The following is a 24,537-nucleotide window of genomic DNA, read 5'->3' as shown; positions in this document are numbered from 1 at the left end:
GTAGAATGTTGCATCATAAGGTTGTGAGAGACTTGTCTCTGGGGTAGATTGTTGCATCGTGAGGTTGTGAGAGACTTGTCTCCGGGGTAGAATGTTGCATCGTGAGGTTGTGAGAGACTTGTCTCTGGGGTAGAATGTTGCATCGTGAGGTTGTGAGAGACTTGTCTCCGGGGTTAGATTGTTGCATCGTGAGGTTGTGAGAGACTTGTCTCTGGGGTAGATTGTTGCATCGTGAGGTTGTGAGAGACTTGTCTCCGGGGTAGATTGTTGCATCGTGAGGTTGTGAGAGACTTGTCTCAGGGGTAGATTGTTGCATCGTGAGGTTGTGAGAGACTTGTCTCTGGGGTAGAATGTTGCATCGTGCGGCTGTGAGAGACTTGTCTCCGGGCTAGATTGTTGCATCGTGAGGTTGTGAGAGACTTGTCTCAGGGGTTATAATGTTGCATCGTGAGGTTGTGAGACTTGTCTCCCGGGTAGAATGTTGCATCATAAGGTTGTGAGAGACTTGTCTCAGGGGTTAGATTGTTGCATCGTGAGGTTGTGAGAGACTTGTCTCTGGGGTAGATTGTTGCATCGTGAGGTTGTGAGAGACTTGTCTACGGGTAGATTATTGCATCGTGAGGTTGTGAGAGACTTGTCTCAGGGGTAGATTGTTGCATCGTGAGGTTGTGAGAGACTTGTCTGAGGGGTAGATTGTTGCATCGTGAGGTTGTGAGAGACTTGTCTCTGGGGTAGATTGTTGCATCGTGAGGTTGTGAGAGACTTGTCTACGGGGTAGATTATTGCATCGTGAGGTTGTGAGAGACTTGTCTCAGGGGTAGATTGTTGCATCGTGAGGTTGTGAGAGACTTGTCTGAGGGGTAGATTGTTGCATCGTGAGGTTGTGAGAGACTTGTCTCTGGGGTTAGATTGTTGCATCGTGAGGTTGTGAGAGACTTGTCTGAGGGGTAGATTGTTGCATCGTGAGGTTGTGAGAGACTTGTCTCTGGGGTAGAATGTTGCATCGTGAGGTTGTGAGAGACTTGTCTCTGTGGTAGATTGTTGCATCGTGAAGTTCTGAGAGACTTGTCTCTGGGGTAGAATGTTGCATCGTGAGGTTCTGAGAGGCTTGTCTCTGGGGTAGATTGTTGCATCGTGAGGTTGTGATAGACTTGTCTCTGGGGTAGATTGTTGCATCGTGAGGTTGTGAGAGACTTGCCTCAGGGTAGATTGTTGCATCGTGACGTTGTGAGAGACTTGTTTCTGGGGTAGAATGTTGCATCGTGAGGTTCTGAGAGAATTGTCTCTGGGGTAGAATGTTGCATCGTGAGGTTGTGAGAGACTTGTCTCTGGGGTAGAATGTTGCATCGTGAGGTTGTGAGAGACTTGTCTCTGGGGTAGAATGTTGCATCGTGAGGTTGTGAGAGCCTTGTGTCCGGGGTAGAATGTTGCATCGTGAGGTTGTGAGAGGCTTGTCTCTGGGGTAGAATGTTGCATCGTGAGGTTGTGAGAGACTTGTCTCTGGGGTAGATTGTTGCATCGTGAGGTTGTGAGAGACTTGTCTCAGGGGTAGATTGTTGCATCGTGAGGTTGTGAGAGACTTGTCTCCGGGGTAGATTGTTGCATCGTGAGGTTGTGAGAGACTTGTCTCTGGGGTAGATTGTTGCATCGTGAGGTTGTGAGAGACTTGTCTAAGGGGTAGAATGTTGCATCGTGAGGTTGTGAGAGACTTGTCTCCGGGGCAGATTGTTGCATCGTGAGGTTGTGAGAGACTTGTCTCTGGGGTAGAATGTTGCATCGTGAGGTTGTGAGAGACTTGTCTCTGGAGTAGATTGTTGCATCGTGAGGTTGTGAGAGACTTGTCTCTGGGGTAGAGTGTTGCATCGTGAGGTTGTGAGAGTCTTGTCTCTGGGGTAGATTGTTGCATCGTGAGGTTGTGAGAGACTTGTCTCCGGGGTAGATTGTTGCATCGTGAGGTTGTGAGAGACTTGTCTCTGGGGTAGATTGTTGCATCGTGAGGTTGTGAGAGACTTGTCTCTGGGGTAGAATGTTGCATCGTGCGGCTGTGTGAGACTTGTCTCCGGGCTAGATTGTTGCATCGTGAGGTTGTGAGAGACTTGTCTCATGGGTTATAATGTTGCATCGTGAGGTTGTGAGAGACTTGTCTCCCGGGTAGAATGTTGCATCATAAGGTTGTGAGAGACTTGTCTCTGGGGTAGATTGTTGCATCGTGAGGTTGTGAGAGACTTGTCTCCGGGATAGAATGTTGCATCGTGAGGTTGTGAGAGACTTGTCTCTGGGGTAGAATGTTGCATCGTGAGGTTGTGAGAGACTTGTCTCCGGGGTTAGATTGTTGCATCGTGAGGTTGTGAGAGACTTGTCTCTGGGGTAGATTGTTGCATCGTGAGGTTGTGAGAGACTTGTCTCCGGGGTAGATTGTTGCATCGTGAGGTTGTGAGAGACTTGTCTCAGGGGTAGATTGTTGCATCGTGAGGTTGTGAGAGACTTGTCTCTGGGGTAGAATGTTGCATCGTGCGGCTGTGAGAGACTTGTCTCCGGGCTAGATTGTTGCATCGTGAGGTTGTGAGAGACTTGTCTCAGGGGTTATAATGTTGCATCGTGAGGTTGTGAGACTTGTCTCCCGGGTAGAATGTTGCATCATAAGGTTGTGAGAGACTTGTCTCAGGGGTTAGATTGTTGCATCGTGAGGTTGTGAGAGACTTGTCTCTGGGGTAGATTGTTGCATCGTGAGGTTGTGAGAGACTTGTCTACGGGTAGATTATTGCATCGTGAGGTTGTGAGAGACTTGTCTCAGGGGTAGATTGTTGCATCGTGAGGTTGTGAGAGACTTGTCTGAGGGGTAGATTGTTGCATCGTGAGGTTGTGAGAGACTTGTCTCTGGGGTAGATTGTTGCATCGTGAGGTTGTGAGAGACTTGTCTACGGGGTAGATTATTGCATCGTGAGGTTGTGAGAGACTTGTCTCAGGGGTAGATTGTTGCATCGTGAGGTTGTGAGAGACTTGTCTGAGGGGTAGATTGTTGCATCGTGAGGTTGTGAGAGACTTGTCTCTGGGGTTAGATTGTTGCATCGTGAGGTTGTGAGAGACTTGTCTGAGGGGTAGATTGTTGCATCGTGAGGTTGTGAGAGACTTGTCTGAGGGGTAGATTGTTGCATCGTGAGGTTGTGAGAGACTTGTCTCTGGGGTAGAATGTTGCATCGTGAGGTTGTGAGAGACTTGTCTGAGGGGTAGATTGTTGCATCGTGAGGTTGTGAGAGACTTGTCTCTGGGGTTAGATTGTTGCATCGTGAGGTTGTGAGAGACTTGTCTCCGGGGTAGATTGTTGCATCGTGAGGTTGTGAGAGACTTGTCTCAGGGGTAGATTGTTGCATCGTGAGGTTGTGAGAGACTTGTCTCCGGGGTTAGATTGTTGCATCGTGAGGTTGTGAGAGACTTGTCTCAGGGGTAGATTGTTGCATCGTGAAGTTGTGAGAGACTTGTCTCCAGGGTTAGATTGTTGCATCGTGAGGTTGTGAGAGACTTGTCTCCGGGGTAGATTGTTGCATCGTGAGGTTGTGAGAGACTTGTCTCTGGGGTAGATTGTTGCATCGTGAGATTGTGAGAGACTTGTCTCAGGGGTAGATTGTTGCATCGTGAGGTTGTGAGAGACTTGTCTCAGGGGTAGAATGTTGCATCGTGAGGTTGTGAGAGACTTGTCTCTGGGGTAGATTGTTGCATCGTGAGGTTCTGAGAGACTTGTCTCCGGGGCAGATTGTTGCATCGTGAGGTTGTGAGAGACTTGTCTCTGGGGTAGATTGTTGCATCGTGAGGTTGTGAGAGACTTGTCTACGGGGTAGATTATTGCATCGTGAGGTTTTGAGAGACTTGTCTCAGGGGTAGATTGTTGCATCGTGAGGTTGTGAGAGACTTGTCTGAGGGGCAGATTGTTGCATCGTGAGGTTGTGAGAGACTTGTCTCTGGGGTTAGATTGTTGCATCGTGAGGTTGTGAGAGACTTGTCTCAGGGGTTAGATTGTTGCATCGTGAGGTTGTGAGAGACTTGTCTGAGGGGTAGATTGTTGCATCGTGAGGTTGTGAGAGACTTGTCTCAGGGGTAGATTGTTGCATCGTGAGGTTGTGAGAGACTTGTCTGAGGGGTAGATTGTTGCATCGTGAGGTTGTGAGAGACTTGTCTCTTGGGTTAGATTGTTGCATCGTGAGGTTGTGAGAGACTTGTCTCCGGGGTAGATTGCTGCATCGTGAGGTTGTGAGAGACTTGTCTCAGGGGTAGATTGTTGCATCGTGAGGTTGTGAGAGACTTGTCTGAGGGGTAGATTGTTGCATCGTGAGGTTGTGAGAGACTTGTCTCTGGGGTTAGATTGTTGCATCGTGAGGTTCTGAGAGACTTGTCTCCGGGGCAGATTGTTGCATCGTGAGGTTGTGAGAGACTTGTCTCAGGGGTTAGATTGTTGCATCGTGAGGTTGTGAGAGACTTGTCTCTGGGGTAGATTGTTGCATCGTGAGGTTGTGAGAGACTTGTCTACGGGGTAGATTATTGCATCGTGAGGTTGTGAGAAACTTGTCTCAGGGGTAGATTGTTGCATCGTGAGGTTGTGAGAGACTTGTCTGAGGGGTAGATTGTTGCATCGTGAGGTTGTGAGAGACTTGTCTCCGGGATAGAATGTTGCATCGTGAGGTTGTGAGAGACTTGTCTCTGGGGTAGAATGTTGCATCGTGAGGTTGTGAGAGACTTGTCTCCGGGGTTAGATTGTTGCATCGTGAGGTTGTGAGAGACTTGTCTCTGGGGTAGATTGTTGCATCGTGAGGTTGTGAGAGACTTGTCTCCGGGGTAGATTGTTGCATCGTGAGGTTGTGAGAGACTTGTCTCAGGGGTAGATTGTTGCATCGTGAGGTTGTGAGAGACTTGTCTCTGGGGTAGAATGTTGCATCGTGCGGCTGTGAGAGACTTGTCTCCGGGCTAGATTGTTGCATCGTGAGGTTGTGAGAGACTTGTCTCAGGGGTTATAATGTTGCATCGTGAGGTTGTGAGACTTGTCTCCCGGGTAGAATGTTGCATCATAAGGTTGTGAGAGACTTGTCTCAGGGGTTAGATTGTTGCATCGTGAGGTTGTGAGAGACTTGTCTCTGGGGTAGATTGTTGCATCGTGAGGTTGTGAGAGACTTGTCTACGGGTAGATTATTGCATCGTGAGGTTGTGAGAGACTTGTCTCAGGGGTAGATTGTTGCATCGTGAGGTTGTGAGAGACTTGTCTGAGGGGTAGATTGTTGCATCGTGAGGTTGTGAGAGACTTGTCTCTGGAGTAGATTGTTGCATCGTGAGGTTGTGAGAGATTTGTCTCTGGGGTAGAGTGTTGCATCGTGAGGTTGTGAGAGACTTGTCTCTGGGATAGATTGTTGCATCGTGAGGTTGTGAGAGACTTGTCTCTGGGGTAGAATGTTGCATCGTGAGGTTGTGAGAGACTTGTCTGAGGGGTAGATTGTTGCATCGTGAGGTTGTGAGAGACTTGTCTCTGGGGTTAGATTGTTGCATCGTGAGGTTGTGAGAGACTTGTCTCCGGGGTAGATTGTTGCATCGTGAGGTTGTGAGAGACTTGTCTCAGGGGTAGATTGTTGCATCGTGAGGTTGTGAGAGACTTGTCTCCGGGGTTAGATTGTTGCATCGTGAGGTTGTGAGAGACTTGTCTCAGGGGTAGATTGTTGCATCGTGAAGTTGTGAGAGACTTGTCTCAGGGGTAGATTGTTGCATCGTGAGGTTGTGAGAGACTTGTCTCCGGGGTAGATTGTTGCATCGTGAGGTTGTGAGAGACTTGTCTCTGGGGTAGATTGTTGCATCGTGAGATTGTGAGAGACTTGTCTCAGGGGTAGATTGTTGCATCGTGAGGTTGTGAGAGACTTGTCTCAGGGGTAGAATGTTGCATCGTGAGGTTGTGAGAGACTTGTCTCTGGGGTAGATTGTTGCATCGTGAGGTTCTGAGAGACTTGTCTCCGGGGCAGATTGTTGCATCGTGAGGTTGTGAGAGACTTGTCTCTGGGGTAGATTGTTGCATCGTGAGGTTGTGAGAGACTTGTCTACGGGGTAGATTATTGCATCGTGAGGTTTTGAGAGACTTGTCTCAGGGGTAGATTGTTGCATCGTGAGGTTGTGAGAGACTTGTCTGAGGGGCAGATTGTTGCATCGTGAGGTTGTGAGAGACTTGTCTCTGGGGTTAGATTGTTGCATCGTGAGGTTGTGAGAGACTTGTCTCAGGGGTTAGATTGTTGCATCGTGAGGTTGTGAGAGACTTGTCTCTGGGGTAGATTGTTGCATCGTGAGGTTGTGAGAGACTTGTCTCTGGGGTTAGATTGTTGCATCGTGAGGTTGTGAGAGACTTGTCTGAGGGGTAGATTGTTGCATCGTGAGGTTGTGAGAGACTTGTCTCAGGGGTAGATTGTTGCATCGTGAGGTTGTGAGAGACTTGTCTCTGGGGTTAGATTGTTGCATCGTGAGGTTCTGAGAGACTTGTCTCCGGGGCAGATTGTTGCATCGTGAGGTTGTGAGAGACTTGTCTCAGGGGTTAGATTGTTGCATCGTGAGGTTGTGAGAGACTTGTCTCTGGGGTAGATTGTTGCATCGTGAGGTTGTGAGAGACTTGTCTACGGGGTAGATGATTGCATCGTGAGGTTGTGAGAAACTTGTCTCAGGGGTAGATTGTTGCATCGTGAGGTTGTGAGAGACTTGTCTGAGGGGTAGATTGTTGCATCGTGAGGTTGTGAGAGACTTGTCTCTGGGGTTAGATTGTTGCATCGTGAGGTTGTGAGAGACTTGTCTGAGGGGTAGATTGTTGCATCGTGAGGTTGTGAGAGACTTGTCTCAGGGGTAGATTGTTGCATCGTGAGGTTGTGAGAGACTTGTCTGAGGGGTAGATTGTTGCATCGTGAGGTTGTGAGAGACTTGTCTCTGGGGTTAGATTGTTGCATCGTGAGGTTGTGAGAGACTTGTCTCCGGGGTAGATTGCTGCATCGTGAGGTTGTGAGAGACTTGTCTCCGGGGCAGATTGTTGCATCGTGAGGTTGTGAGAGACTTGTCTCTGGGGTAGATTGTTGCATCGTGAGGTTGTGAGAGACTTGTCTCAGGGTAGATTGTTGCATCGTGAGGTTCTGAGAGAATTGTCTCTGTGGTAGATTGTTGCATCGTGAGGTTCTGAGAGACTTGTCTATGGGGTAGATTGTTGCAAAGTGAGGTTGTGAGAGACTTGTCTCAGGGGTAGATTGTTGCATCGTGAGGTTGTGAGAGACTTGTCTCTGGGGTAGATTGTTGCATCGTGAGGTTGTGAGAGACTTGTCTCTGTGGTAGATTGTTGCATCGTGAGGTTCTGAGAGACTTGTCTCCGGGGCAGATTGTTGCATCGTGAGGTTGTGAGAGACTTGTCTCCGGGGCAGATCGTTGCATCGTGAGGTTGTGAGAGACTTGTCTCTGGGGTAGATTGTTGCATCGTGAAGTTCTGAGAGACTTGTCTCTGGGGTAGATTGTTGCATCGTGAGGTTGTGATAGACTTGTCTCTGGGGTAGATTGTTGCATCGTGACGTTGTGAGAGACTTGTCTCTGTGGTAGATTGTTGCATCGTGAAGTTCTGAGAGACTTGTCTCTGGGGTAGATTGTTGCATCGTGAGGTTGTGAGAGACTTGTCTATGGGGTTAGATTGTTGCATCGTGAGGTTGTGAGAGACTTGTCTCTGGGGTAGAATGTTGCATCGTGAGGTTCTGAGAGGCTTGTCTCTGGGGTAGATTGTTGCATCGTGAGGTTGTGAGAGACTTGCCTCAGGGTAGATTGTTGCATCGTGAGGTTGTGAGAGACTTGTTTCTGGGGTAGAATGTTGCATCGTGAGGTTCTGAGAGACTTGTCTCTGGGGTAGAATGTTGCATCGTGAGGTTGTGAGAGACTTGTCTCTGGGGTAGAATGTTGCATCGTAAGGTTGTGAGAGCCTTGTGTCCGGGGTAGAATGTTGCATCGTGAGGTTGTGAGAGGCTTGTCTCTGGGGTAGAATGTTGCATCGTGAAGTTGTGAGAGACTTGTCTCTGGGGTAGATTGTTGCATCGTGAGGTTGTGAGAGACTTGTCTCAGGGGTAGATTGTTGCATCGTGAGGTTGTGAGAGACTTGTCTCCGGGGTAGATTGTTGCATCGTGAGGTTGTGAGAGACTTGTCTCTGGGGTAGATTGTTGCATCGTGAGGTTGTGAGAGACTTGTCTAAGGGGTAGAATGTTGCATCGTGAGGTTGTGAGAGACTTGTCTCCGGGGCAGATTGTTGCATCGTGAGGTTGTGAGAGACTTGTCTCTGGGGTAGAATGTTGCATCGTGAGGTTGTGAGAGACTTGTCTCTGGAGTAGATTGTTGCATCGTGAGGTTGTGAGAGACTTGTCTACGGGGTAGATTATTGCATCGTGAGGTTGTGAGAGACTTGTCTCAGGGGTAGATTGTTGCATCGTGAGGTTGTGAGAGACTTGTCTGAGGGGTAGATTGTTGCATCGTGAGGTTGTGAGAGACTTGTCTCTGGGGTTAGATTGTTGCATCGTGAGGTTGTGAGAGACTTGTCTGAGGGGTAGATTGTTGCATCGTGAGGTTGTGAGAGACTTGTCTGAGGGGTAGATTGTTGCATCGTGAGGTTGTGAGAGACTTGTCTCTGGGGTAGAATGTTGCATCGTGAGGTTGTGAGAGACTTGTCTGAGGGGTAGATTGTTGCATCGTGAGGTTGTGAGAGACTTGTCTCTGGGGTTAGATTGTTGCATCGTGAGGTTGTGAGAGACTTGTCTCCGGGGTAGATTGTTGCATCGTGAGGTTGTGAGAGACTTGTCTCAGGGGTAGATTGTTGCATCGTGAGGTTGTGAGAGACTTGTCTCCGGGGTTAGATTGTTGCATCGTGAGGTTGTGAGAGACTTGTCTCAGGGGTAGATTGTTGCATCGTGAAGTTGTGAGAGACTTGTCTCCGGGGTTAGATTGTTGCATCGTGAGGTTGTGAGAGACTTGTCTCCGGGGTAGATTGTTGCATCGTGAGGTTGTGAGAGACTTGTCTCTGGGGTAGATTGTTGCATCGTGAGATTGTGAGAGACTTGTCTCAGGGGTAGATTGTTGCATCGTGAGGTTGTGAGAGACTTGTCTCAGGGGTAGAATGTTGCATCGTGAGGTTGTGAGAGACTTGTCTCTGGGGTAGATTGTTGCATCGTGAGGTTCTGAGAGACTTGTCTCCGGGGCAGATTGTTGCATCGTGAGGTTGTGAGAGACTTGTCTCTGGGGTAGATTGTTGCATCGTGAGGTTGTGAGAGACTTGTCTACGGGGTAGATTATTGCATCGTGAGGTTTTGAGAGACTTGTCTCAGGGGTAGATTGTTGCATCGTGAGGTTGTGAGAGACTTGTCTGAGGGGCAGATTGTTGCATCGTGAGGTTGTGAGAGACTTGTCTCTGGGGTTAGATTGTTGCATCGTGAGGTTGTGAGAGACTTGTCTCAGGGGTTAGATTGTTGCATCGTGAGGTTGTGAGAGACTTGTCTCTGGGGTAGATTGTTGCATCGTGAGGTTGTGAGAGACTTGTCTCTGGGGTTAGATTGTTGCATCGTGAGGTTGTGAGAGACTTGTCTGAGGGGTAGATTGTTGCATCGTGAGGTTGTGAGAGACTTGTCTCAGGGGTAGATTGTTGCATCGTGAGGTTGTGAGAGACTTGTCTGAGGGGTAGATTGTTGCATCGTGAGGTTGTGAGAGACTTGTCTCTTGGGTTAGATTGTTGCATCGTGAGGTTGTGAGAGACTTGTCTCCGGGGTAGATTGCTGCATCGTGAGGTTGTGAGAGACTTGTCTCAGGGGTAGATTGTTGCATCGTGAGGTTGTGAGAGACTTGTCTGAGGGGTAGATTGTTGCATCGTGAGGTTGTGAGAGACTTGTCTCTGGGGTTAGATTGTTGCATCGTGAGGTTCTGAGAGACTTGTCTCCGGGGCAGATTGTTGCATCGTGAGGTTGTGAGAGACTTGTCTCAGGGGTTAGATTGTTGCATCGTGAGGTTGTGAGAGACTTGTCTCTGGGGTAGATTGTTGCATCGTGAGGTTGTGAGAGACTTGTCTACGGGGTAGATGATTGCATCGTGAGGTTGTGAGAAACTTGTCTCAGGGGTAGATTGTTGCATCGTGAGGTTGTGAGAGACTTGTCTGAGGGGTAGATTGTTGCATCGTGAGGTTGTGAGAGACTTGTCTCTGGGGTTAGATTGTTGCATCGTGAGGTTGTGAGAGACTTGTCTGAGGGGTAGATTGTTGCATCGTGAGGTTGTGAGAGACTTGTCTCAGGGGTAGATTGTTGCATCGTGAGGTTGTGAGAGACTTGTCTGAGGGGTAGATTGTTGCATCGTGAGGTTGTGAGAGACTTGTCTCTGGGGTTAGATTGTTGCATCGTGAGGTTGTGAGAGACTTGTCTCCGGGGTAGATTGCTGCATCGTGAGGTTGTGAGAGACTTGTCTCCGGGGCAGATTGTTGCATCGTGAGGTTGTGAGAGACTTGTCTCTGGGGTAGATTGTTGCATCGTGAGGTTGTGAGAGACTTGTCTCAGGGTAGATTGTTGCATCGTGAGGTTCTGAGAGAATTGTCTCTGTGGTAGATTGTTGCATCGTGAGGTTCTGAGAGACTTGTCTATGGGGTAGATTGTTGCAAAGTGAGGTTGTGAGAGACTTGTCTCAGGGGTAGATTGTTGCATCGTGAGGTTGTGAGAGACTTGTCTCTGGGGTAGATTGTTGCATCGTGAGGTTGTGAGAGACTTGTCTCTGTGGTAGATTGTTGCATCGTGAGGTTCTGAGAGACTTGTCTCCGGGGCAGATTGTTGCATCGTGAGGTTGTGAGAGACTTGTCTCCGGGGCAGATCGTTGCATCGTGAGGTTGTGAGAGACTTGTCTCTGGGGTAGATTGTTGCATCGTGAAGTTCTGAGAGACTTGTCTCTGGGGTAGATTGTTGCATCGTGAGGTTGTGATAGACTTGTCTCTGGGGTAGATTGTTGCATCGTGACGTTGTGAGAGACTTGTCTCTGTGGTAGATTGTTGCATCGTGAAGTTCTGAGAGACTTGTCTCTGGGGTAGATTGTTGCATCGTGAGGTTGTGAGAGACTTGTCTATGGGGTTAGATTGTTGCATCGTGAGGTTGTGAGAGACTTGTCTCTGGGGTAGAATGTTGCATCGTGAGGTTCTGAGAGGCTTGTCTCTGGGGTAGATTGTTGCATCGTGAGGTTGTGAGAGACTTGCCTCAGGGTAGATTGTTGCATCGTGAGGTTGTGAGAGACTTGTTTCTGGGGTAGAATGTTGCATCGTGAGGTTCTGAGAGACTTGTCTCTGGGGTAGAATGTTGCATCGTGAGGTTGTGAGAGACTTGTCTCTGGGGTAGAATGTTGCATCGTAAGGTTGTGAGAGCCTTGTGTCCGGGGTAGAATGTTGCATCGTGAGGTTGTGAGAGGCTTGTCTCTGGGGTAGAATGTTGCATCGTGAAGTTGTGAGAGACTTGTCTCTGGGGTAGATTGTTGCATCGTGAGGTTGTGAGAGACTTGTCTCAGGGGTAGATTGTTGCATCGTGAGGTTGTGAGAGACTTGTCTCCGGGGTAGATTGTTGCATCGTGAGGTTGTGAGAGACTTGTCTCTGGGGTAGATTGTTGCATCGTGAGGTTGTGAGAGACTTGTCTAAGGGGTAGAATGTTGCATCGTGAGGTTGTGAGAGACTTGTCTCCGGGGCAGATTGTTGCATCGTGAGGTTGTGAGAGACTTGTCTCTGGGGTAGAATGTTGCATCGTGAGGTTGTGAGAGACTTGTCTCTGGAGTAGATTGTTGCATCGTGAGGTTGTGAGAGATTTGTCTCTGGGGTAGAGTGTTGCATCGTGAGGTTGTGAGAGACTTGTCTCTGGGATAGATTGTTGCATCGTGAGGTTGTGAGAGACTTGTCTCCGGGGTAGATTGTTGCATCGTGAGGTTGTGAGAGACTTGTCTCTGGGGTAGATTGTTGCATCGTGAGGTTGTGAGAGACTTGTCTCTGGGGTAGAATGTTGCATCGTGCGGCTGTGAGAGACTTGTCTCCGGGCTAGATTGTTGCATCGTGAGGTTGTGAGAGACTTGTCTCATGGGTTATAATGTTGCATCGTGAGGTTGTGAGAGACTTGTCTCCCGGGTAGAATGTTGCATCATAAGGTTGTGAGAGACTTGTCTCTGGGGTAGATTGTTGCATCGTGAGGTTGTGAGAGACTTGTCTCCGGGGTAGAATGTTGCATCGTGAGGTTGTGAGAGACTTGTCTCTGGGGTAGAATGTTGCATCGTGAGGTTGTGAGAGACTTGTCTCCGGGGTTAGATTGTTGCATCGTGAGGTTGTGAGAGACTTGTCTCTGGGGTAGATTGTTGCATCGTGAGGTTGTGAGAGACTTGTCTCCGGGGTAGATTGTTGCATCGTGAGGTTGTGAGAGACTTGTCTCAGGGGTAGATTGTTGCATCGTGAGGTTGTGAGAGACTTGTCTCTGGGGTAGAATGTTGCATCGTGCGGCTGTGAGAGACTTGTCTCCGGGCTAGATTGTTGCATCGTGAGGTTGTGAGAGACTTGTCTCAGGGGTTATAATGTTGCATCGTGAGGTTGTGAGACTTGTCTCCCGGGTAGAATGTTGCATCATAAGGTTGTGAGAGACTTGTCTCTGGGGTAGATTGTTGCATCGTGAGATTGTGAGAGACTTGTCTCAGGGGTAGATTGTTGCATCGTGAGGTTGTGAGAGACTTGTCTCCAGGGTAGAATGTTGCATCGTGAGGTTGTGAGAGACTTGTCTCTGGGGTTAGATTGTTGCATCGTGAGGTTGTGAAAGACTTGTCTCCGGGGTAGATTGTTACATCGTGATGTTGTGAGAGACTTGTCTCAGGGGTAGATTGTTGCATCGTGAGGTTGTGAGAGACTTGTCTCTGGGGTAGAATGTTGCATCGTGAGGTTGTGAGAGACTTGTCTCTGGGGTTAGATTGTTGCATCGTGAGGTTGTGAGAGACTTGTCTCCGGGATTAGATTGTTGCATCGTGAGGTTGTAAGAGAGTTGTCTCAGGGGTAGAATGTTGCATCGTGAGGTTGTGAGAGACTTGTCTCTGGGGTAGAATGTTGCATCGTGAGGTTGTGAGAGACTTGTCTCTGGGGTAGAATGTTGCATCGTGAGGTTGTGAGAGACTTGTCTCCGGGGTAGATTGTTGCATCGTGAGGTTCTGAGAGACTTGTCTCAGGGGTAGAATGTTGCATCGTGAGGTTGTGAGAGACTTGTCTCTGGGGTAGATTGTTACATCGTGAGGTTCTGCGAGACTTGTCTCCGGGGCAGATTGTTGCATCGTGAGGTTGTGAGAGACTTGTCCTCGGGGTAGATTGTTGCATCGTGAGGTTGTGAGAGACTTGTCTCCGGGGTTAGATTGTTGCATCGTGAGGTTGTGAGAGACTTCTCTCCGGGGTAGATTGTTGCATCGTGAGGTTGAGAGAGACTTGTCTCAGGGGTAGATTGTTGCATCGTGAAGTTGTGAGAGACTTGTCTCCGGGGTTAGATTGTTGCATCGTGAGGTTGTGAGAGACTTGTCTCCGGGGTAGATTGTTGCATCGTGAGGTTGTGAGAGACTTGTCTCTGGGGAAGATTGTTGCATCGTGAGATTGTGAGAGACTTGTCTCAGGGGTAGATTGTTGCATCGTGAGGTTGTGAGAGACTTGTCTTTGGGGCAGAATGTTGCATCGTGAGGTTGTGAGAGACTTGTCTCAGGGGTAGAATGTTGCATCGTGAGGTTGTGAGAGACTTGTCTCTGGGGCAGATTGTTGCATCGTGAGGTTCTGAGAGACTTCACTCCGGGGCAGATTGTTGCATCGTGAGGTTGTGAGAGACTTGTCTCAGGGGTTAGATTGTTGCATCGTGAGGTTGTGAGAGACTTGTCTCTGGGGTAGATTGTTGCATCGTGAGGTTGTGAGAGACTTGTCTACGGGGTAGATTATTGCATCGTGAGGTTGTGAGAGACTTGTCTCAGGGGTAGATTGTTGCATCGTGAGGTTGTGAGAGACTTGTCTGAGGGGTAGATTGTTGCATCGTGAGGTTGTGAGAGACTTGTCTCAGGGGTTAGATTGTTGCATCGTGAGGTTGTGAGAGACTTGTCTCTGGGGTAGATTGTTGCATCGTGAGGTTGTGAGAGACTTGTCTACGGGGTAGATTATTGAATCGTGAGGTTGTGAGAGACTTGTCTCAGGGGTAGATTGTTGCATCGTGAGGTTGTGAGAGACTTGTCTGAGGGGTAGATTGTTGCATCGTGAGGTTGTGAGAGACTTGTCTCTGGGGTAGATTGTTGCATCGTGAGGTTGTGAGAGACTTGTCTACGGGGTTAGATTGTTGCATCGTGAGGTTGTGAGAGACTTGTCTGAGGGGTAGATTGTTGCATCGTGAGGTTGTGAGAGACTTGTCTCTGGGGTTAGATTGTTGCATCGTGAGGTTGTGAGAGACTTGTCTGAGGGGTAGATTGTTGCATCGTGAGGTTGTGAGAGACTTGTCTCAGGGGTAGATTGTTGCATCGTGAGGTTGTGAGAGACTTGTCTGAGGGGTAGATTGTTGCATCGTGAGGTTGTGAGAGACTTGTCTCAGGGGTAGATTGTTGCATTGTGAGGTTGTGAGAGACTTGTCTCCGGGGTTAGATTGTTGCATCGTGAGGTTGTGAGAGACTTGTCTCCGGGGTAGATTGTTGCATCGTGAGGTTGTGAGAGACTTGTCTCAGGGGTAGATTGTTGCATCGTGAAGTTGTGAGAGACTTGTCTCCGGGGTTAGATTGTTGCATCGTGAGGTTGTGAGAGACTTGTCTCCGGGGTAGATTGTTGCATCGTGAGATTGTGAGAGACTTGTCTCAGGGATAGATTGTTGCATCGTGAGGTTGTGAGAGACTTGTCTCTGGGGCAGAATGTTGCATCGTGAGGTTGTGAGAGACTTGTCTCAGGGGTAGAATGTTGCATCGTGAGGTTGTGAGAGACTTGTCTCTGGGGTAGATTGTTGCATCGTGAGGTTCTGAGAGACTTGTCTCCGGGGCAGATTGTTGCATCGTGAGGTTGTGAGAGACTTGTCTCAGGGGTTAGATTGTTGCATCGTGAGTTTGTGAGAGACTTGTCTCTGGGGTAGATTGTTGCATCGTGAGGTTGTGAGAGACTTGTCTACGGGGTAGATTATTGCATCGTGAGGTTGTGAGAGACTTGTCTCAGGGGTAGATTGTTGCATCGTGAGGTTGTGAGAGACTTGTCTGAGGGGTAGATTGTTGCATCGTGAGGTTGTGAGAGACTTGTCTCTGGGGTTAGATTGTTGCATCGTGAGGTTCTGAGAGACTTGTCTCCGGGGCAGATTGTTGCATCGTGAGGTTGTGAGAGACTTGTCTCAGGGGTTAGATTGTTGCATCGTGAGGTTGTGAGAGACTTGTCTCTGGGGTAGATTGTTGCATCGTGAGGTTGTGAGAGACTTGTCTACGGGGTAGATTATTGCATCGTGAGGTTGTGAGAGACTTGTCTCAGGGGTAGATTGTTGCATCGTGAGGTTGTGAGAGACTTGTCTGAGGGGTAGATTGTTGCATCGTGAGGTTGTGAGAGACTTGTCTCTGGGGTTAGATTGTTGCATCGTGAGGTTGTGAGAGACTTGTCTCCGGGATTAGATTGTTGCATCGTGAGGTTGTAAGAGTTGTCTCAGGGGTAGAATGTTGCATCGTGAGGTTGTGAGAGACTTGTCTCTGGGGTAGAATGTTGCATCGTGAGGTTGTGAGAGACTTGTCTCTGGGGTAGAATGTTGCATCGTGAGGTTGTGAGAGACTTGTCTCCGGGGTAGATTGTTGCATCGTGAGGTTCTGAGAGACTTGTCTCAGGGGTAGAATGTTGCATCGTGAGGTTGTGAGAGACTTGTCTCTGGGGTAGATTGTTACATTGTGAGGTTCTGAGAGACTTGTCTCCGGGGCAGAATGTTGCATCGTGAGGTTGTGAGAGACTTGTCCTCGGGGTAGATTGTTGCATCGTGAGGTTGTGAGAGACTTGTCTCCGGGGTTAGATTGTTGCATCGTGAGGTTGTGAGAGACTTGTCTCCGGGGTAGATTGTTGCATCGTGAGGTTGTGAGAGACTTGTCTCAGGGGTAGATTGTTGCATCGTGAAGTTGTGAGAGACTTGTCTCCGGGGATAGATTGTTGCATCGTGAGGTTGTGAGAGACTTGTCTCCGGGGTAGATTGTTGTATCGTGAGGTTGTGAGAGACTTGTCTCTGGGGAAGATTGTTGCATCGTGAGATTGTGAGAGACTTGTCTCAGGGGTAGATTGTTGCATCGTGAGGTTGTGAGAGACTTGTCTCTGGGGCAGAATGTTGCATCGTGAGGTTGTGAGAGACTTGTCTCAGGGGTAGAATGTTGCATCGTGAGGTTGTGAGAGACTTGTCTCTGGGGTAGATTGTTGCATCGTGAGGTTCTGAGAGACTTGTCTCCGGGGCAGATTGTTGCATCGTGAGGTTGTGAGAGACTTGTCTCAGGGGTTAGATTGTTGCATCGTGAGGTTGTGAGAGACTTGTCTCTGGGGTAGATTGTTGCATCGTGAGGTTGTGAGAGACTTGTCTACGGGGTAGATTATTGCATCGTGAGGTTGTGAGAGACTTGTCTCAGGGGTAGATTGTTGCATCGTGAGGTTGTGAGAGACTTGTCTGAGGGGTAGATTGTTGCATCGTGAGGTTGTGAGAGACTTGTCTCTGGGGTTAGATTGTTGCATCGTGAGGTTCTGAGAGACTTGTCTCCGGGGCAGATTGTTGCATCGTGAGGTTGTGAGAGACTTGTCTCAGGGGTTAGATTGTTGCATCGTGAGGTTGTGAGAGACTTGTCTACGGGGTAGATTATTGAATCGTGAGGTTGTGAGAGACTTGTCTCAGGGGTAGATTGTTGCATCGTGAGGTTGTGAGAGACTTGTCTACGGGGTAGATTATTGCATCGTGAGGTTGTGAGAGACTTGTCTCAGGGGTAGATTGTTGCATCGTGAGGTTGTGAGAGACTTGTCTCAGGGGTTAGATTGTTGCATCGTGAGGTTGTGAGAGACTTGTCTCTGGGGTAGATTGTTGCATCGTGAGGTTGTGAGAGACTTGTCTACGGGGTAGATTATTGCATCGTGAGGTTGTGAGAGACTTGTCTCAGGGGTAGATTGTTGCATCGTGAGGTTGTGAGAGACTTTTCTGAGGGGTAGATTGTTGCATCGTGAGGTTGTGAGAGACTTGTCTCTGGGGTAGATTGTTGCATCGTGAGGTTGTGAGAGACTTGTCTACGGGGTAGATTATTGCATCGTGAGGTTGTGAGAGACTTGTCTCAGGGGTAGATTGTTGCATCGTGAGGTTGTGAGAGACTTGTCTGAGGGGTAGATTGTTGCATCATGAGGTTGTGAGAGACTTGTCTCTGGGGTTAGATTGTTGCATCGTGAGGTTGTGAGAGACTTGTCTGAGGGGTAGATTGTTGCATCGTGAGGTTGTGAGAGACTTGTCTGAGGGGTAGATTGTTGCATCGTGAGGTTGTGAGAGACTTGTCTCTGGGGTAGAATGTTGCATCGTGAGGTTGTGAGAGACTTGTCTGAGGGGTAGATTGTTGCATCGTGAGGTTGTGAGAGACTTGTCTCTGGGGTTAGATTGTTGCATCGTGAGGTTGTGAGAGACTTGTCTCCGGGGTAAATTGTTGCATCGTGAGGTTGTGAGAGACTTGTCTCAGGGGTAGATTGTTGCATCGTGAGGTTGTGAGAGACTTGTCTCCGGGGTTAGATTGTTGCATCGTGAGGTTGTGAGAGACTTGTCTCCGGGGTAGATTGTTGCATCGTGAGGTTGTGAGAGACTTGTCTCAGGGGTAGATTGTTGCATCGTGAAGTTGTGAGAGACTTGTCTCCGGGGTTAGATTGTTGCATCGTGAGGTTGTGAGAGACTTGTCTCCGGGGTAGATTGTTGCATCGTGAGGTTGTGAGAGACTTGTCTCTGGGGTAGATTGTTGCATCGTGAGATTGTGAGAGACTTGTCTCAGGGGTAGATTGTTGCATCGTGAGGTTGTGAGAGACTTGTCTCTGGGGTAGATTGTTGCATCGTGAGGTTCTGAGAGACTTGTCTCCGGGGCAGATTGTTGCATCGTGAGGTTGTGAGAGACTTGTCTCAGGGGTTAGATTGTTGCATCGTGAGGTTGTGAGAGACTTGTCTCTGGGGTAGATTGTTGCATCGTGAGGTTGTGAGAGACTTGTCTACGGGGTAGATTATTGCATCGTGAGGTTTTGAGAGACTTGTCTCAGGGGTAGATTGTTGCATCGTGAGGTTGTGAGAGACTTGTCTGAGGGGTAGATTGTTGCATCGTGAGGTTGTGAGAGACTTGTCTCTGGGGTTAGATTGTTGCATCGTGAGGTTCTGAGAGACTTGTCTCCGGGCAGATTGTTGCATCGTGAGGTTGTGAGAGACTTGTCTCAGGGGTTAGATTGCTGCATCGTGAGGTTGTGAGAGACTTGTCTCTGGGGTAGATTGTTGCATCGTGAGGTTGTGAGAGACTTGTCTACGGGGTAGATTATTGCATCGTGAGGTTGTGAGAGACTTGTCTCAGGGGTAGATTGTTGCATCGTGAGGTTGTGAGAGACTTGTCTGAGGGGTAGATTGTTGCATCGTGAGGTTGTGAGAGACTTGTCTCTGGGGTTAGATTGTTGCATCGTGAGGTTGTGAGAGACTTGTCTGAGGGGTAGATTGTTGCATCGTGAGGTTGTGAGAGACTTGTCTCAGGGGTAGATTGTTGCATCGTGAGGTTGTGAGAGACTTGTCTCTGGGGTAGATTGTTGCATCGTGAGGTTGTGAGAGACTTGTCTCAGGGGTAGATTGTTGCATCGTGAGGTTGTGAGAGACTTGTCTCCGGGGTAGATTGTTGCATCGTGAGGTTGTGAGAGACTTGTCTCAGGGGTAGATTGTTGCATCGTGAGGTTGTGAGAGACTTGTCTCAGGGGTAGATTGTTGCATCGTGAGGTTGTGAGAGACTTGTCTCAGGGGTAGATTGTTGCATCGTGAGGTTATGAGAGACTTGTCTCCTGGGGTAGATTGTTGCATCGTGAGTTTGTGAGAGGTTTGTCTCAGGGGTAGATTGTTGCATCGTGAGGTTGTGAGAGACTTGTCTCTGGGGTAGATTGTTGCATCGTGAGGTTCTGAGAGACTTGTCTCAGGGGTAGAATGTTGCATCGTGAGGTTGTGAGAGACTTGTCTCTGGGGTAGATTGTTGCATCGTGAGGTTGTGAGAGACTTGTCTCTGGGGTAGATTGTTGCATCGTGAGGTTGTGAGAGACTTGTCTCTGGGCTAGATTTTTGCATCGTGAGGTTGTGAGAGACTTGTCTCAGGGGTAGATTGTTGCATCGTGAGGTTGTGAGAGACTTGTCTGAGGGGTAGATTGTTGCATCGTGAGGTTGTGAGAGACTTGTCTCTGGGGTTAGATTGTTGCATCGTGAGGTTGTGAGAGACTTGTCTGAGGGGTAGATTGTTGCATCGTGAGGTTGTGAGAGACTTGTCTCAGGGGTAGATTGTTGCATCGTGAGGTTGTGAGAGACTTGTCTCTGGGGTAGATTGTTGCATCGTGAGGTTGTGAGAGACTTGTCTCAGGGGTAGATTGTTGCATCGTGAGGTTGTGAGAGACTTGTCTCCGGGGTAGATTGTTGCATCGTGAGGTTGTGAGAGACTTGTCTCAGGGGTAGATTGTTGCATCGTGAGGTTGTGAGAGACTTGTCTCAGGGGTAGATTGTTGCATCGTGAGGTTGTGAGAGACTTGTCTCAGGGGTAGATTGTTGCATCGTGAGGTTATGAGAGACTTGTCTCCTGGGGTAGATTGTTGCATCGTGAGTTTGTGAGAGGTTTGTCTCAGGGGTAGATTGTTGCATCGTGAGGTTGTGAGAGACTTGTCTCTGGGGTAGATTGTTGCATCGTGAGGTTCTGAGAGACTTGTCTCAGGGGTAGAATGTTGCATCGTGAGGTTGTGAGAGACTTGTCTCTGGGGTAGATTGTTGCATCGTGAGGTTGTGAGAGACTTGTCTCTGGGGTAGATTGTTGCATCGTGAGGTTGTGAGAGACTTGTCTCTGGGCTAGATTTTTGCATCGTGAGGTTGTGAGAGACTTGTCTCAGGGGTAGATTGTTGCATCGTGAGGTTGTGAGAGACTTGTCTCCGGGTTAGATTGTTGCATCGTGAGGTTGTGAGAGAATTGTCTCAGCGGTAGAATGTTGCATCGTGAGGTTGTGAGAGACTTGTCTCCGGGTTAGATTGTTGCATCGTGAGGTTGTGAGAGACGAGACGTATTTGAGAGGCATTCTTCCAGTGGATTGAAACATGATGATCTTTTTTTGCGACTGTTAAGTACCCAGGAAAGCCTCACTGAGTCTCAAGGCAATTTTTCCATGAAGATGCCGCCGAGTTATTTCATTTAAAAATAAACGGAATAAATATTGCCGTCACGCGTGACACCCCCAATTGAGTAATGCGCAGGATACATTTCTCAGCACTGGGATGTGTGACCAATGCTAATGACGCGGTATGTTCTTTTTTGTTGCTTTTAAGCTTTGGGAGGAAACCAAAGAAGCTGGAGGGAAAAGCCACGACAGCCGTGGAGAGGGAGCGCACAAACTCAACAACACGGACAAAGTATCCCGAGTCAGGCATCAAATCCAGGCCCCCGTTTTGCTGCGGGGCGCAAGTGGCACTGCCGCGCTGCCGTCTACGATGAATTACATTAAACCGGTGCCCGAATAAGGCGATGCCATCGCCGATAACGTACGCAGACGATTCCAGGAGCTCCGCCATGTCCGATTCATGGAATTTCTTCGCCCAGTCGAAAGCGTTCCTGCGGAAATGAAAAAAAAAACAAGGCAAGGGCATTTGGGGGGCGGGGGGGCGGGGTGGGGGGGGGTCGTCTCGACCGCGCCGGCACCGGGCGATTGCGCCGAACCGGGAAAACGAGCACGGGGCGGCGCATCTTGCGGAGGGGAGGCCGCACCAGCGCTTGACTGTCTGTCGGACCCAAAAACACTAAACCAGGGGGAGAGGCGGATGTTGCTCGCGACGAGATGGGCGTCAGGCACCGCGTGGCCGGATGTCGGGCGACGGGGAAAAACGGCGGAGACGCGGCCGAGCGGTTAGGTCCGCTTGCTGAAGGTTTGTCGATTCGCATCCGGCAGGCCACCCCGGTTATTAACAGCCCAAAAGCAGGAAGGCGGCTGCGGGGTGTTCTAGGATCCCCCGGGACCTCCCCCCCCCCCTTGGAACTCTCTGGAAGGGAGGCGTGGCCAGAGGCTGACACACAGGGGAGGTGTTTAAAAGCCGGGATCTCTCAACGTGTCCGGGGCCAGTCCAAGACAGAAGCCAGAAGACCAGCAGCTGGCCAGGACCCTGGGGACCCCCTAGCCCCGCTGTCCTTGTAAGGGCGGGGGACTCTGTGGGCCAGTGGTGAGAGACTCTGGCAACCCGCGGCCAGACGTCCTTGTTAAGGGTCGTGTCCGAGTGGGCCAGTGGTCAGAGGAGCCTCCCCTAGGTCACTCGTAGCCGGAGGAGCTGAGGGCTGTAGTCCGGTGTAAATTCGCGATCGTCCAGAGGCTGCACCTCCCTAGGTGATGAGTAAAAATGGCTGCAGCCTTAGCGAAGGCTGAGACCGTTGCTGTTAAAGCGTTTATTGAACAAACGCGTTGCCTCCACAAGTCGTCTCCGAGAACCCGCTACAACCTTCCACCCGGGCTGTGTCAACGCCCGATTGCGATCGAGCGGGGATGGGGGTGCAGGTGTGCCCTCACATGCCGTTGGAGTCCTTCAAGTTGACGTCGGCCCCCATCCGGAGCAGCAGCTCCACGATGTCAATGAGGCCGCGGCCGGCGGCCACCATCAGCGGCGTGGCGGTCTTCTCGCTGTGCCTGTAGTCGACTGCCCAGGAGAGAGACGATCATCATCATCATCATCGGCAGCGGCGGCGGCAGCGGCGGTGGCAGGGGCAGCAGAAGCAGCTTCAGCGGCAGGTGTGCAGCAACAAATTTATTCGACCATTCGAATTCTGACGCTCACACGTAGGGAGCATTCCGAGCTGTAATGGTTGGCAGTACTGGCCTTCCAATTCGGCATTTTAAACGATGAAGCAAGTTTATTAAATCACAGCCCCCCCCGCCCCTGCCCAGCCTCCCCAACCGCTCACCTTCACCACCGCCTGTCCAAACAACACCCCCGCCCCCTAGAGCCCTCTTCAGTGTAGGCTCTTTCAAGAACAGTGGCACAAGCAAGCAAGCCAGCAATAGCGGGGCTGCACCTTAATCTGTTAAATAAGAAACAAGGCCAAACTTCGACCGGGGCCACAGCGCACGTGGGCCAATCGACGCAACCCGTCGCAAACCGTTCCACCGATAAAAAAAAAAACGGTTTACCGATTCCTGACTCTCAGAACACGGAACAATATATGCACAGCACTTTTTCAGAAGCGACCTGGTCGCAAATGACATCTCGGTAAAAGTTACTTATCACGACGTGGAAATTTATAGCAGCCAAGTACCCTGAACACACACACGTTGATTCCAAATGTGGAGGGAAAAGCCGGAGGACCCGGAGAAAAATCCACGTGACCACGGGGAGAGAGACACGCAAACTCCAAATGTACAGCAGCAGCAGGCGTCAGGGTCGGGATTAAACCCACGACCTCCTGCACACCAGGCGAGGTGGTTAACGTCTCCTAGCCACCGAGGTGTTAACCGATTCAGGAAAGGGCTACCGGTTTAACGGGGGAAGAAGTTGGGAGGGGAGGAAGGGGTGGGGGGTGGGGGGGAGGGAGGGAGGGTATTTCCCAGGCCACCCTGTTCCGTTGGCACGCTGGCCCCGGCACGCACCGCTGACGCGCTCGCTGATCAGCAGGTGCAGCAGCTGCGTGGATGCGTCCTCGTCCCTGTGCAGCCACATGTTGGCGATGCACGCGTCCATCTCCTTGACGAGCCACGGCGCCAGCTTGGAGCCGTCGCGCTCCACCTGTCCGCGCAAGAGACAAAAGATCCCCGTCGTGTAGCCGAAACAGACTGTTGGGGGCAAGCGCTGTTCGCCAGTGGCACCGATACGAAGGCCGGCACGGCGCACGAGGGGGCAGGTGGCCAGCACCACCACGCCTTTGTCTCCCGAGCGGCGATGCTGGCGCACCGTACCAGGTACTTATTTGAGGGCTAAGTCGATCTAGGCGAGGAACAGGAGCGGTTCAGATAATCGTCACATATCCTGCAACAGACTGTCGGGGCAAGCGCCATTAGCGAGCACCTACCTCGCCCGTATACCAGGCGAGGTAGTTAACATCTCCCGCCCCCACCCCAGCGTTCCACACGACATACCTCCTGTTCGAAGGCGCTCTCCCCCCCTTCGATGTTGAGAATCTTGGTTTGATCCGTGAGGAGTGCGACGCTGGCACCGCGCACTGGCACGCTCGGTCCGGTCTCCTCCTCGTACCGTTCGCTCAGATTGTTCTGCTGGCTCTCCACTGCGCACACGCAGACACAGAGATCCACCCCCCACCCCCCCCCGGTATAAAGCCTCAACAGACTGTTGGGGCAAGTGCTGTTCGCGAGCGCATGTGAAGGCTGGCACGGCGCTAGAGAAGGTGGTGGTTGTCTATATGCTGCACCAAGTGCTCATTTTAAGGCTGAGTCCACCGAAATAACAAGGAAAAACTATTTTTTTTTACCAGGTAAGGCCCATTGAGCTACGTAGCTTTTTCAGAAGTGACCTGGCCACATAAAAATGACAGCTCAAGCAAGCGGCTTGTCACCAAGTGGACATTTATAGCGGCAGCTAAACACTCTAAATGCACGTTGATTACAAATGCGGAGAGTAAAAACCAGAGGACCCGGAGAAAAATCCACACGAGCACAGAGAGAGAGAAAATGTAAACTCCAAATATAAAGGTGTTATGGTCAGAATCGAACCCACAACCTCCTCTATACCAGGCGAGGTAGCTAACATCTCCTAGCCACAGTGGCGCCCACCGTGCAAGACTGGTCCTGTGGCAGGTGCAGGACTGGTTCGGATAACCGCCACTGATATTGCCTACGAGGGTCAAAGGTCACAGATCCCCCGTGTAGCCTTAGCAGACTGTAGGGGCAAGTGCTGTTAGCGAGCAGCACCTATGAAGGTCGGCAACGGTACACGAGGGGGTGGGTGGCCAGCACCACGCCCGACCGCCTTTGTCTCCCCAGCGGCGATGTTTACTAAGCACCGCACCAGGGTACTCATTTGAGGCTGAGTCGACCTAGGGGAGGCCCGGCACCGGTTCAGATAATCACCGCCAGCGGGAATCGAACCCGAGTCGCCGGGTTCGTAGCGCAGCGTCGCGCTGACCGCTGCACCGCCGCTCCCCACCACGAGGGTCACACACAAACACAGACGCAGGCAGAGACACACACACACAGCAGTGTACACGCCTTTGTAGTGGGTTCCGGAGACACTTCGGATAGGCAACTTCTTTATGACAACACGGCACTCCCAGCAGTCCTCCTGATACACTGCTACAGCCTAGG

The 24,537-nt window shown here is 50.2% G+C and overlaps 1 protein-coding gene across 1 annotated transcript in view; it reads right to left on the bottom strand.

Moving 5' to 3' along the window:
• LOC142917908 (3'-5' RNA helicase YTHDC2-like) overlaps nucleotides 1-24,537 on the bottom strand; it is a 162,517-nt gene that overhangs the window by 119,011 nt on the left and 18,969 nt on the right. The window contains exons 8-11 of the mRNA XM_076062249.1: nucleotides 23,356-23,501; nucleotides 22,870-23,005; nucleotides 21,796-21,922; nucleotides 20,787-20,852 (exon numbers count right to left, since the gene is read on the bottom strand). Of these exons, the coding sequence (XP_075918364.1) occupies nucleotides 20,787-20,852; nucleotides 21,796-21,922; nucleotides 22,870-23,005; nucleotides 23,356-23,501 (475 nt within the window). The remainder of the gene's footprint in view (nucleotides 1-20,786; nucleotides 20,853-21,795; nucleotides 21,923-22,869; nucleotides 23,006-23,355; nucleotides 23,502-24,537) is intronic.

The sequence above is a fragment of the Petromyzon marinus genome, unplaced genomic scaffold (assembly GCF_048934315.1).
Source record: "Petromyzon marinus isolate PM22_M1 ecotype Great Lakes invasive population unplaced genomic scaffold, UKy_Petmar_22M1.pri1.0 PM_G_Scaffold_55, whole genome shotgun sequence".
NCBI classification, from domain to species: domain Eukaryota; kingdom Metazoa; phylum Chordata; class Hyperoartia; order Petromyzontiformes; family Petromyzontidae; genus Petromyzon; species Petromyzon marinus.
The sequence above is the reverse complement of the archived record's forward strand: the minus strand, read 5'-3'. Positions and strand labels throughout refer to the sequence as shown.